The 12,514-nt window shown below is 55.7% G+C and overlaps 1 protein-coding gene across 3 annotated transcripts in view; it reads right to left on the bottom strand.

Moving 5' to 3' along the window:
- Nucleotides 1-12,514, bottom strand: part of NLGN3 (neuroligin 3) — a 39,158-nt gene that overhangs the window by 7,242 nt on the left and 19,402 nt on the right. The window contains exons 2-5 of one of the 3 annotated variants that reach the window (XM_014877205.2): nucleotides 12,230-12,289; nucleotides 5,258-5,317; nucleotides 2,482-2,631; nucleotides 644-829 (exon numbers count right to left, since the gene is read on the bottom strand). In XM_014877205.2, the coding sequence (XP_014732691.1) occupies nucleotides 644-829; nucleotides 2,482-2,631; nucleotides 5,258-5,317; nucleotides 12,230-12,289 (456 nt within the window). The remainder of the gene's footprint in view (nucleotides 1-643; nucleotides 830-2,481; nucleotides 2,632-5,257; nucleotides 5,318-12,229; nucleotides 12,290-12,514) is intronic. The other 2 variants (XM_014877202.2, XM_014877203.2) reach the window with 2 other exon arrangements.

The following is a 12,514-nucleotide window of genomic DNA, read 5'->3' as shown; positions in this document are numbered from 1 at the left end:
AATGTCTTTGCAGGTGATTTACATGCATTTGCTCTTATTCCAACACAGTCTTTTAGCATAAATAATTCCCTTCTTTATTTAGAGTAAACACTGTGCTATATTTACAGATATTAATCATATTACTTCCACCTGTGTTTTGCTAGGCACAACACTTCCAGCTCTCCCAGTCTCACAACACAGAGCCCCCCATGCCTCCCCAGGCTCAGGAGGGATGTCTGGGATGCTCTGTCTTCCCCTCTATTCCAGTATAAATACCTTTCCTAGCACTGAGATCCTTGTTCCCCGTGCCCTGAATGATGCCCTACACCCCCTCCATATCTGCACTTGGAAAACCTGAGCACCAGGGCAGGACACTGCAGGAGGGGTCCCCATGCCAAGGTGCTGGCCCTGGGCTGCAGCCCTGTGCAGGGGAGCACCCATTCCATTCCCGGCTCCCACATGCTCTGCCACCAGCTTATTTCTGCTCACGGTGAGAAGGTTTTGTTTCTCAGTCTGGCCCAGGCTCTCACCAGTGACTGATCAGAAAGCAGCCCTGGCTTTGTTAGGCTGGGCAGCAGGACCCGGGTGGGCTCCCCTCCCTGGGTTAGCATCAGCAGGGCGTTTGCTTGCAGTTGCAGCACCCTCAGGCGTGGCTGACACCTACCTTCAGAGTGGTGGGAGAGGGTGAGCAGGCTGACACAGGAGGCACCGATGCCGGAGCCGAAGACAGTGATCCGCAAGGGATCTCCCCCAAAGAAGGCGATGTTCTCACTGACCCAGCGCAGCGCCTGGATCTGGTCCAGCAGCCCGTAATTGCCCTTGGCAGCCTGGTCCCCCGTGCTCAGGAACCCTGGGGGCCAAGGGGAGCCCGGTTAGGGATGAGGAGACAGGGCAAGTCCTGATTTCCCACCCCCTTCCCCAGACCTACGGCAGCTTCTGTGGGACTCTATCCCACCATGAGACCACGCTACCAAGAGAGTTTTGTGAGTTCTAAGCTGGAGCAGGGTCACCATTGAGATCCAGCCACCCTCTGCACAGCACAGAGGGGTGAAAGTCTGAGAGAGCAGCTGCAAACCTCGGGGAGCCTCTTTGGCCAACAACAAGCAGTACTAGGGTAAAGAGCACAAAGGTACCCATCCCACCACCTGTGCTAGAACAGCTCAAGACATCTCACACGAGCTCCATGGAAAGCTCAGAAAGCATCAGTGGCTGCAGGCAGCGCGAGTGTGTGCACAGCCAATGCTTTCCACAGACTAGTGTGGACTGGGGGAGGCTCTATAAATGTAAGGAGGTGGGCAGAGAGGAACTGACTGCAGCTTAAAACACAAAGGCTCTCAGTGAGGAAAAAGGTGAGAAATGCTTTCAATAGCACAGGAAACACCCAAGATAAGTTATCAGTCTTTCGTTTGCTTTGACTTTAAGCAGGAAGCCAAAACCATGGGCCTGAGCTAAAATCCAGGCAAGTAACCCCAGCATAAAGGGAGCGGCCCCAGGGCTGTGCTGGCACTTGGAGGTGCTCTGGCTGGGTGTGGTGCACCACCTCAATGGAAATGATGAAGGCACCACTTAAGTCTAATGTCCTATTGTGACTCATGTGTCTTAACTTTGCTCCTATCCATCTTAAAGGACTAAAGCATTAAAAGGTTCTAAATAGGTTAACTATCATCTTCCACAAAAAACTATGGGCTCTAATGGGAGGCCATTAGAGGGATGTGCTGCCTCAGGTACCAGGGAGGAGCCCAGCTCCAACGGACAGCACCATGCTAGGCTGGATGGTGAGGCAGAGACCCAGCAGCTTGGCTGGAAAGGAGCTTTCGTAAAAGCTCTACACCCCTTGTTCTCATGATGCTAAGGGAAGCAGCAGTGATGTTCCACACAAACCTCCTGTGTCTCAGCCCCTGGGGGTTTCTGCTGCTTCAGGCAGGGGACTGCACTGCCTTTTGACCCTCTGTCCTCATTTTGCCTCTCTAAGTCACCAGTGCTTTTGGAAACAGGACTGCCACCCTCCTCTGCATGGCACCCGACACCCTTCTGTGGTCCTCACTGCAGACAGCCACGTCACTGTGGGTTGTTGAGGGGGTCCCAGCAGTGCAATTCGCTTGGAGGCAGCCTGTGCCCAGGGAGGGAGAGCTGCCAGGTCCCCAGGACAGCCAGGCAGCACCCGCTGGCACCTCCCCGCTCTGAGCCCTCTCAAGAGGAGATGCTGGGTAAACACATTTATTATTCATTTAACCACAAACCAATATTTGCTTTCAGTTGAGCCAGTCTGTGTAAATGAGCTGGGGGGGGCTGGTGCCAGAACCCAGACTAGGCTGTGACCGTGTGCTGGGGGCTCTGCCACGCGGCACCCGCTGGGCTGCCAGGGCAGAAGGCAGGGGCAGCGCCCACAGCGCATCCCGCCAGGCCCCACGCCCCCCTCCCACCCCCTTTGGCTGGTCCAAGTCTGGTCAGACACAAGGGCTGTCCCACTGCCTGGCTCACACCACGCCAGCCAGCTCATACCGAGCACTCCAACGCGGTAGTTCAGGGTGATGACAATCACGTTCCCATAGCTGGCCAGGATGCTGCCGTCTATCATGTTCCCTGTGCCCTCCATGTAGGAGCCACCATGGATGTACACCATCACCGGCTTGGCCCCGCTGTCCCGGATGTCTGGAAGGAGAGGTGGTTAAACACAGGACAGCACTGACGGCCGCAGCACCCTGCCCGACAGGCAGACCAAGTACCAGGGCAATGCCAGCTGCCAGGACCAGTGAGGGGGCTTAGGAGCCAAAGCCAGAGCTCTCCTGGGGGCCACAGCACGGACCCCCAAAGCCAAACACTACTGAACCAACCCTGCCAGTCCCTCTCCCGGAGGTGGCTGTTGCTGCACTATCCCCACACTGCTGTCCCCCTCAGGGGTCTGAGCACGTGAGGGAGGGATGCTGGCTGGACCCCGCTGCTCTTCCCGAGAGCTGGGCTCTGGCATTGTGTGGGAGCCAGATCAGGTCTGCTGTGGGTGGGAGTTAGAGAGTCCAGCCCCAGGATGCAGCCCTATGTTCTGTCTTTGGCTGGACCCAAGCACTCCATGAGTCCTGGGAGCTGGCATTGCGGAGGGGGGCAGGGATGGGGGTGTGCAGGACCTAGAAGGGGAGGGGGGGGCACTGATGTGTGCTCCATTGTCTCACTCTCCCACTTCCCCTTCCCATTCCCCTGGGAAGGCAGAGACCTGCCTGTCTGGATGTAAACCCACGGCACCCCAGTGCCCAGACACAGACATGGTGATGAGGCAGACAGTGTATGCAGGTGTGCGTGTCAGGGAGGTGAGCACGGCATCTGGACGAGGACAGGGCATGAGGCATGGAGTGAAGATGGGGAATGGGACTCCGAGGCCCGGGGAGGAAAGACTGTGGGAGCCTAGAGGACAGGGAGCAGCCACGCTCCTTCTCTCGACTTCTCCTGTCCAGGGAACATCCTGTTCCTTCTGCCCCACTGGCTGGTGATCCCTCATGGAGCCATGGCCACCCACAAGGGAATAACACCTATGCTTGGGCTCCTGGTGCATCTTGCCCATGTCACACAGAGGAGGCAGTCACACCCACGGTGGAGACATTGCCAGGTCCCACAGGTCCCGCCTGTGCTGCCCAGCCCTGTCCTGGGCTGGCAATCTAGCACCGATGGACTTTGTCCTCCCTTGTGCTCACTCACACCCAGCACCTTGCTCAGGTGGGCTGGCAGTGCCTGCTTGGCCTCAGTTGCCCCAGGCAGCTGCTGCTCCCTGCCTGCCTCCGTCAGCAGTGCAGCACAGCGTCCCACCAGAACTGGGACTCTTGGGGCACAGCCACACCAACGCCAGCGCCCATCCGGGCTGTTCATGCTCTCTCACACCCACCTAACCCTGCCTGTGTCCACTCCTCCCTGTGGCTTGCCCATTGCAGGGGGATGCAGGCCAGGCTGATGGGGATCTGTGGCCATTCTCACCTCCAGCTGTGGCCCATGGCATGGCTAAAGGTGGCCTCCTTTACAGGGAACCTTTTCCCTCCAGGAGAATGAGGCTATGCCAAACCTGGCACCTGTGCTAGCTCTTTTCCTATTGCCAGAATGTGGCCAGACAAATGCACAGACCAGGGGAGCAAAAAGTGCTTGCAGCTCCTCCAGAACAGACATTGCCTGTGTAGCAGAGCTACATCAGGACAATTTTTTCCAGGACCACCTGCTTGAAATGTGAGGAGCAGGAACCTGTGCCCATGTCTTCTCCTCCATCCTGCACCCACTCCCTGACGTCCAAAGGGTCCTCCTCACGGCAGAATGGCAACAACGTACAGAGATGTACCAGGAAATAAACAGCTCCCAACTGCTGCAGCACATTTTGGTGTGTGTGGATTTAGCACAGTCCAGTCACTTAGGCTGAATGCCAGTTTACGCCCTGGTACAAGAGATCATGGGGCACAGGTTAGCTGGAATAAACAACAGGGTTTTAGTACTGCCAAGGAAAAAGCTTTTCATCTATTTCCCAGATCCTAAATGCCATCTGCCAGGCCTTGTTCGAGCTGCCCTGGGCCTTCTGCACACCATGAGGCTTTCCTGTCCTCAGCACATTAGGGCTGCACCCTGGCCAACCCTTCCTCCTACCATCCTCATCATCTCTGCAGCCACACACGCCGACTCCGTAACCTGCAGACAAACCACCCGAGTTTACTAAAAATAGCCTATTCTGCAGCTTGCTTTGTCCATCTAGAATCACATCTGCTTGAAAGGCCACTTGCTCTTGGCTGGTGCTTGCAAGCAAGACCTCACTTCCACTGGGTGAGGAAGGAGAGAAGTTAACAGAAACCAAGTGGAGCCTGGGTCTCCTGTGCATGGCCAGATGCCCTTTGGGTGCCAGGTGTTCACGGCAGGGCCAGGCAAGGGTGTGGATGGGGAGGTTGCAGGCTCCCAGATGCACGTCACTGACTCTGGAGGGATGAGGCTGGAGGTGGGATGTGACCAGGCTCAGGGTGAAATGGGCCAGGTGCCCAAGGGCATCTCTCCTCCCAAGCTGCCATGCTTCCTCCCTTGCCCTCACTCTAATCGAGCAGGAGCAAACTTCTCCTAAAGAGGAAAAACCCCATGAGCTTTCCCCACCATCAGGAGGAGGGGAAGGTCCTGGGTGCCCTGCACAGCCGGCCAGCCTGCCCCCCACCCCGCGCAGCTGCCTGGCACGGCAGACAGACACACACAGGGCTCCCTGGGGTGGCAGCGGATGGCAAACGGAGCTGCTTGGCGTGTCATGCAGTAGCAGCCTCGAGCACACAAATACCTTCGTCTTCATCACCGTCATTATCCGCTAAGTCCTCGCCCTGTTTCTTAGCGCTGGCTCCTAGGGACCAAACACGAGGAGACAGAACAAAAAGGAAAAAAACAAAAGGAAATAAAAACCAAAACAACAACAACAAAAAAAAAAAGAAAGTAAAGAACACAACAGAAAAAAAAAAAAAAGAGAATTCAAAAATAGCATGATAGCAGAGACAGTGGGGCCACACCTGTGCCCCACAGCACTGCTGGCTACTCACATTGCACCTCTCCCAGAGCCAGGGCAGTGTAGGGCATGGGCAGGACTGCCCCAGGAGTGTGCCAGGATGCTGCTTCACATGGGCCCCTTCCCAGATCCTCCCTGGGGAGGGCTAGGGCGGCAGGGAAGACGCAAGTGGGGCTGTGGCAGCATCAGCGCTGGCAGTGGATGAGTCTCTCAAAGCACTTTGCTGATCCTCCTGCATGCCAGCCTGGCCCCGCCTGGTCATGGACCCTCAGCACCAGGCATCCAGATGTGAACAGGAGCCCTGCTCCCAGCTCTACTGCCCCTGGGGACAATTGTCCTCTGCAGAGCTCACACCAAGGGCTGCCTTGCATAGCCACTGACCGCCAGGCAGGGTCCGGCCCATCACCCCCACATGGTGTGGCTCCTTGTTGTGCCTGGCCACAAACCACTGGTACCACTGCATGAGACCACCACAGCATCCCTCATGACAGATGCTCCCCTGAGCTGCCTGGGTCCATCCTGCACCAACTCCCTCCTTACAAGACTAGTTCCATGTCTTACTGAGGATTTCAAAGGCACCAATCAGCTTGACCTGACCAAGCCAAAATCTAAACATATTAGTTTCTGTAACATCCTGAATACCTTACAGTTGTTCTGCGTTCCTTCACCAACCTGCAGTGCTGGGGCATGGGTCATCCCAGCAGCCCCAGCTGGGCACTGTGGGATGCTGCTATGGATGGCTTGCAGTGAGCCTGGCACTCCTCAAACTGCAGCCAGCAGGAGCCAGGAGGAGTGTCCTGTGGGCTGGCAGGGAGCAGAGGGGCTGAAAAACCTGTGCCAAAACCCCATTCCTGCAAAGAACTGCATGCCACTGTGGACACAAAGGCAAGTGGTGCCATCCCTGTGTTCTGGAGCTCTGAATTTCAGGAAGAGCCTGGATGTTCTCATCCCCTTAGAGCTGCAGAGTCCTCTACTCCCTAATGCCTGCAACAAAAAGTTCCCCAGGTGATGGTGACCTCTGGGGAGACAGCAGGGTTTCTCCCAGGCAGGACTTACCCACACAGTGCCTGCGCTGCCCAGTGACTTTCCCCTGAGACAAGGGGCTCTGACACCCTGCCAGGCACCTGGCTGATCCTGGCTCCTGCTGCCACCACCAACGGGCCCCATTGCCAAAGCAAGGGCTTTCACAGCCCCAGCACAGCTCCCATGAGCAAGGGGCAAGCCTGTGGCTGCATGGACCTGCAGGACTAAATGCACAAAACTGGTCAGAAAGACAAAACTGGGGAGCTGTGCTCACTGTCACTCTGGGAGTGGCATTTTGCAGGTGACACGGGAGGGAGGTGGATAACAGAGATGGCAGCATGGAGTAGGACAGGATCTGAATTTAAAAGGAATCTGTGATGGGGGAGGAAGAGATCTGAAATGGCTGTGAGGCAGCTCTATCAGGGCGAGAGGCTTGTAGAATGCCTTAAGCAGCCATGACCTACTGGAGAAAGTCTGGAGCAGCAGCAACCAGAAACCTCGAAAAATCCAGCAGGCATGAAAAACCTGCAGAAGGCTGGGTCACATGAATCCTGAGAGCAGAGGCGTGATGGGAACTACAGCAGCATCCCAACACATGAAAGACTCCTGTGAGGTCTGAGGTGGAAGAGCAAGTCCTTCTCAGGCAGCCCTGGGGCTACGGAAGGCAGGATGAGAAGAAAACCTTTCTGGCAGAAAGGGCAGGAAGCACTCAAGAGGCGGCCTGGGAAAATGTTTAAGACCAGGTGGGACACACTGCCAGAATGAGGTGAGGTAGAGCTGCTCTTGCCAAGGGCAGGGATAGATCAGATGTCTCCTATGCTGTCCTGATTTTCTCCAATGCAGAGTCTACCTCCCGACCTACCCCCACCTTGCTCCAGGCCCACCCCCTCGCCTCCTGGTTTACCACCCAGCCATCCTCTGAACATCTCACCTTGTTCTCCTGTTTTCACCCAGCACCACCCCCACCCCTGTCATCTCCTGCCCCAGCACCTCAGCCCCAGCATCTCCCCCTTCCTGCTGCATCCTTCCCACACTGCCTGCCCAGCCCACCCTCAGCCACATGCTTGGCCGGGCGTGTGCAGCCACTCAGCCTCTTTACAGGAGGCTGCAAGCTTGACCTACTGTGTCTTCATTAGGAAGAGCTGCAAGCCTAGAAAGCACTTAAATGACGAAGTACTCATGCAGTATTTGCTAACCAGTGTGATGCACCAACCTCTTGGTACTTCCAAGGGATAGGGATTTTTCTCAAATGAAGACCATAGCCAGCAAGCCTTGATCAACACTGTGCTTCAGAGTTGAGAAGCTGACCATAGGCAGCTGGAGATCATTTTTCACTGCCAAAGGTCCTGGTGCTGTTAAAGCCCTGGGACTGGCCAGGCTGCAGCCCCCCAGCCTGGTCTCATTCAGGGTCCAAAAGTCTTCGTGCAGATGAGAATGGAGGAATCAGCTATGAGGACTTGTCAGGTTGTAAAAGAGGGCAGTGGACAACATCTCTGTGACCTGAGCAACTGTCCTAGCTGAGCAGGGAGGGATCCAGCTGGAGACTGTTGCTGCAGAGCTTAGGGATGGCTGGGACAAGCCTCCAGCAACCTGAGTTTCAGGCACCGCAGAAGAGATGGCAGAAAGCAGCACTTGGGAAGCTAAGCAAAGCAGGAGTGCAGTGATGCAGGCCAGGGGAAGGGGAACAGCAGTGGCATGTGTGTGTGGCAGATGCAAAGCACAAGCCTCACCCATCAGCAGGGAGGTGCCAGGATAGTTATGGCCAACACAGACTGTTGTGACCAAGTAGGCTTTTTGCTTCTTGCTGCAATGTTCACCTCCAGCACAACCCACCAATGCCCCACAGCTCATGACAGCAATCATAGCTTCACTTCCCTCACCCAGTAACACTTTCCACTGGCTACTGCCATGTACAGGGACACCCAGCCCAGGAGATCTTCCTCTGCTCTAACAAAGGCCACCACGCAGAGCCCTGCAGCACCCACTCTCATGGGGATGGGTTTAAGCCTGTGGATTCACAGCTGGAAAAACTAAAAGGGCTCATGGCTCTTATTCTCCTTACCCATCAAAAGCACCCTCCACTAACCCAGGAGGTGAATGTCTGCTGTGCCACTTCACTTTAAGCTGACTGCAAAGTGACATTGTTCAGGACGATAGGAAGGATGCATATGCTCTTATCTGAAGGCTCTAGGAAGATTTAAGTTCAAGTTTAGTATTAAAAAAAAATCACTTTGCCTGAAACAGGGACATCCATGCTGGATTTATGCTATCTTAAGTAAACCATACCAACAGCACTGACACCAGTGCAGAGATAAAGCAGGGTAAGGAGCCTCAGTCCTTGGAGCCTTCATTCTCAGCATGGTGTGGATAAGAGAAGAGCAGGAGCCTGAGTTGACACCTTTCCAGATCCAAATGTCTGTTCAGGGCACCCACAGGCAGCTCCAGCACCCTCTCCTCAGTGCGAGCTCCCTGGGGCACCCGTTCCTGCAAAGCAGCCACAATGCTGCAGGGAGCAGGAGCCTCTGGTGACTACATGCACCCAAAGGTACATCTGCTGCTGGTCACAGCATCTCGGCTGCTTCTCTGGGAGTGACAAGGAACAGGACCAGGAATGGTGCAGCTGTTGAACCTGCTGCTGCACAACCCCACAGGCAGGGACAGCTCAGCTGGGACCTAGATCTGAGGGCCCTTCCAGCCATCAGCCCTTGCTCCAGGACTGCAGCACACCTCGGTGCTGCCCCGCCCCTCCCTGTCCCAGAATGATGCAGAGGAGTTATCTCCATCCCTGAGAAGACTCTAAAAGCACTGCATCTTCTCACGCTCTGTTGCCTCTGGCAGCACAAACACCGACCCTCACCTTTGCAAATCGCTCCCCGGAGTGGAAGCGGAGCACCAGGGCAGTGGTCTGCCCACAGCCAGCTCTGCAGGCTTTGAGGGGGCTGGGAAGAAGCTTCCAGCAAGGGAGCACTGCAGAATTTTTGCAGCTGTAGGGAAGCCTCAGCTGGTACTTGGACAAGTCAGCTTCTTGGAGAGCAGCAGAGAAGCCACAATGCTTTTCTCGCAGAGCTGCCAAAGTGCTTCCTGAGCCCAGGAGCTGCTGGGAGCTCCAGCCATCCTCACACAGCAGAGGAAGATGCTGGACCTGCACATTTGTCTCTGCAATATCCCAGAGTCTTCACAGTCCCAGCCAAAGAGATTTGGGCATTCACTAATGAAAACCAGGAAGAGCTGCTAAGTGCAGGGCAACCACATTTTTCCCCTCCAAAAATGACATCCACCTCCTCATGCCCTGCAGCAAGGCTTGCCCAGGCTGGTGATGAGGGGAAGGAAGAATCATCTTGGCAACTACCACAGCCAAAAACAGGCTGAAAGTGTTGGCAGCATGAAGCATGGGGCAGAGCTGCATTTTGCACATAGGTACTGTTCTCTCAGGGTGTGTGTGGGTACACGGTCTTTGGGTGGGCAGCACTATTTCTGCCGCAAAATCTGAGCCTCAAATGAGCCTCAGTGCTGTCAGCTCCCCTGGCACCATGCATGGCTAGCTGCTCTCAAAGCACTGCTGCCCTGTATTGCCACCAGAGAAAGGACCAATGTGTATGGAGGAGACTGGCATTTAGAAAATTTCCATATAGGAAATTACTGTGGGCAACTGGGCAGGGAAACAGGGATGTTTTTCTGTCCCAGAGATAAACAAACATGACTGATAAATTCTCAGTCCTTTGTCTGCTCTGAATACACTGAGCTTAGGGGTGGCAGAAGTCATGAAAACTCCAGTAAGGTGGGAGCTGAGGCATTTTCAACCACCAAAATACTGTTCTGTGAGAAGAGAGCTTATCACTGCTCATCTGTGGCCTTAGAAATAGTAATCATGATTGTCCCAGAATGAGTCAATGTTCAAATGTTCAACCTGAGGAAATCAGCACTGCAGGTACATTACTCTCTCCCCAAGCATTACTAACCTAGGATACACGATGAGGAGGGTGGGAGCTTCTGTGTTTCATCACAAGTGACTCCATTAATTCAAGCCAACAGCTACCAGAGCCTGGCCAGAGCTGGAGGGAAGTGCCAGTGGCTGGGTGCTTTAATTCTTGGCACGCCACACCTGGATGTCCACATGGCTGGCACTGGGGATCTGCTGGTCCATGAGTCAACAGAGCCCAGTGGGGGCAAAGGGAACGTCCCCCATCAGCTCCTGGGAGGTGACCAGAGGCAACCGCAGCTGGGCTGCAAAGAAACCCTGCCCCTGAGCGGAGCCAGCGGGGAGGGAAACCCAGATGAGCACATCCAAGGTGTTTTGTCATGCCTTATATCATCCCCTTCTCTGACAGTAACCTGGAGCCTGCTTCCCTGGCCCTGGCTGTAGGGCTGGGGGTGGCGTGGCAGGGGTCTGCCAGCCCTGGCAGCCGGTGGGAGGGCCGGGAGAGGAAGCGCTTTGAAGTGGCTGGTGATCACTGGCACAGCCGGCTCCGGAGGCAGCGTGCAGAGACTCCCTAATGCAGCAGCCCTTTCAGGGGCAGCCTTGGCACTCAGAGAGATGGCGTGTGAATAGCCAGGACAGCAACAGGAAAAGCAAAGCAAAGAAACCAAACAACAGAACTGGGGGAAATGGCTGCAAGGGAAGTGCTCCCCAAACCTCCAAACCCAGCTGCACTGGCCCCGTCAAATCCAAGGTGCAGGGAGACAGAGGCTGGGATGCAGGCATGCTGCTGCTGCAGGATGCCCAGGGCAGCAGCCCATGCAGGCCAGACACTCTGTACTGAGCCTTTCAGAAGAGCTTGGCTGCCTGACCATGCATACGTTCATCTTTGGGATGCACAGAGCAGCCAGCTCTCCCTGCCTGCAAGGGGGCTGTATGGAGGGATGGGTGAGACATTGTGTCTGACACGAGGCTGAGCCAGCCACCATTTGTACATCTCTACGCCCCTGTGCATGTCACCGGTTAGGAATACAGGATCATTTAGGGGCAGTGGGGGAAGGTCGGTGGAGGCAAGGCAAAGCAGAGATGTGTCTGAACTGGAGGTGCTCAGCTGCCCATGGGGCAGCTAGAGCTCAGGGAGGCTGCTGTGCCATGGGCTGGAGACCAAATCCTTACTGGCAGGACTGGCACTCGCATGGATGTGTGAGCAGTGGGGAGCAGCCTTGGCAGGCACAAAGCTCAGGGCAGAATCTGCAGCACTTACACAGCCAGGAGAGGCTTTATGCTTTTAACCAAGGAGCTCTGGATGCAAAATGATCAGGGATGCAACGGGGGAAAAGCTCAGCCCAGGATGGACTGCCGTCCCCCATCACACAGGTCCTTCCCTGAGCATGTCTGTCCACCCCCAATGGGGTAACTCAACATAAGGGATGGATGCATTTAAGTGCTACCTGCCATCAGAGGCTACCCCTCATGCCCCCGGACTGGGAGGCTGTCAGTGCCCGCGGGATCAAGGTGGGAGTACAGGCTCAGCCCAGGAGAAGCTGTTCTGAAAGGCCTGCAGCAACATGAGCATCCTCATGATCTGACCCCAGAGCTGTGCTCCCAGCTGGCTGGAGCATCCGTGGGGCTCCTCCCAGTGGGAAGCGGGGGGGTGGCAGGGTGGGCTGCTTGGAAGGTCCACAGTCCGAATGGCAGCACAGAGAGGTGCTGGAGGAGTGCTGCAGGCCAGGGGCCAGCCAGGCACCCTCTCACTCTCTCACTCTCTCTCTCTTTCCTCTCTGTGCCTCTCTGCCGGTCGGCTTGCTACATACCTCCTTTCCTACATATTTTCTTGTTGGGCTTTCGGGTGCATTCCTTGGAAATCCGTTTTACTGTAAAATGAATAAAAGACTACAAAATAACAGGAGGCTCCACTGATGGGAGTGGGCATGCAATCACAACCACGCTGCTACCCTCCCACCGCCCCCGGGACCGCGGGAGGTGGGGAGGGAGCGTCGCCATGGGAGGAAAACTCTGGGCCAGCCGTGCTGGGCGAGAAGGAAGGCATGATGCATTCCGTGGGCCCCAGAGACAGAGGAGTGGAGCCAGCCAGCCTG

The sequence above is a fragment of the Sturnus vulgaris genome, chromosome 14, assembly GCF_052056855.1.
Source record: "Sturnus vulgaris isolate bStuVul1 chromosome 14, bStuVul1.hap1, whole genome shotgun sequence".
Lineage (NCBI taxonomy): Eukaryota > Metazoa > Chordata > Aves > Passeriformes > Sturnidae > Sturnus > Sturnus vulgaris.
Note: the sequence above shows the minus strand (reverse complement) of the source record. Positions and strands in the feature narration are given on the sequence as shown.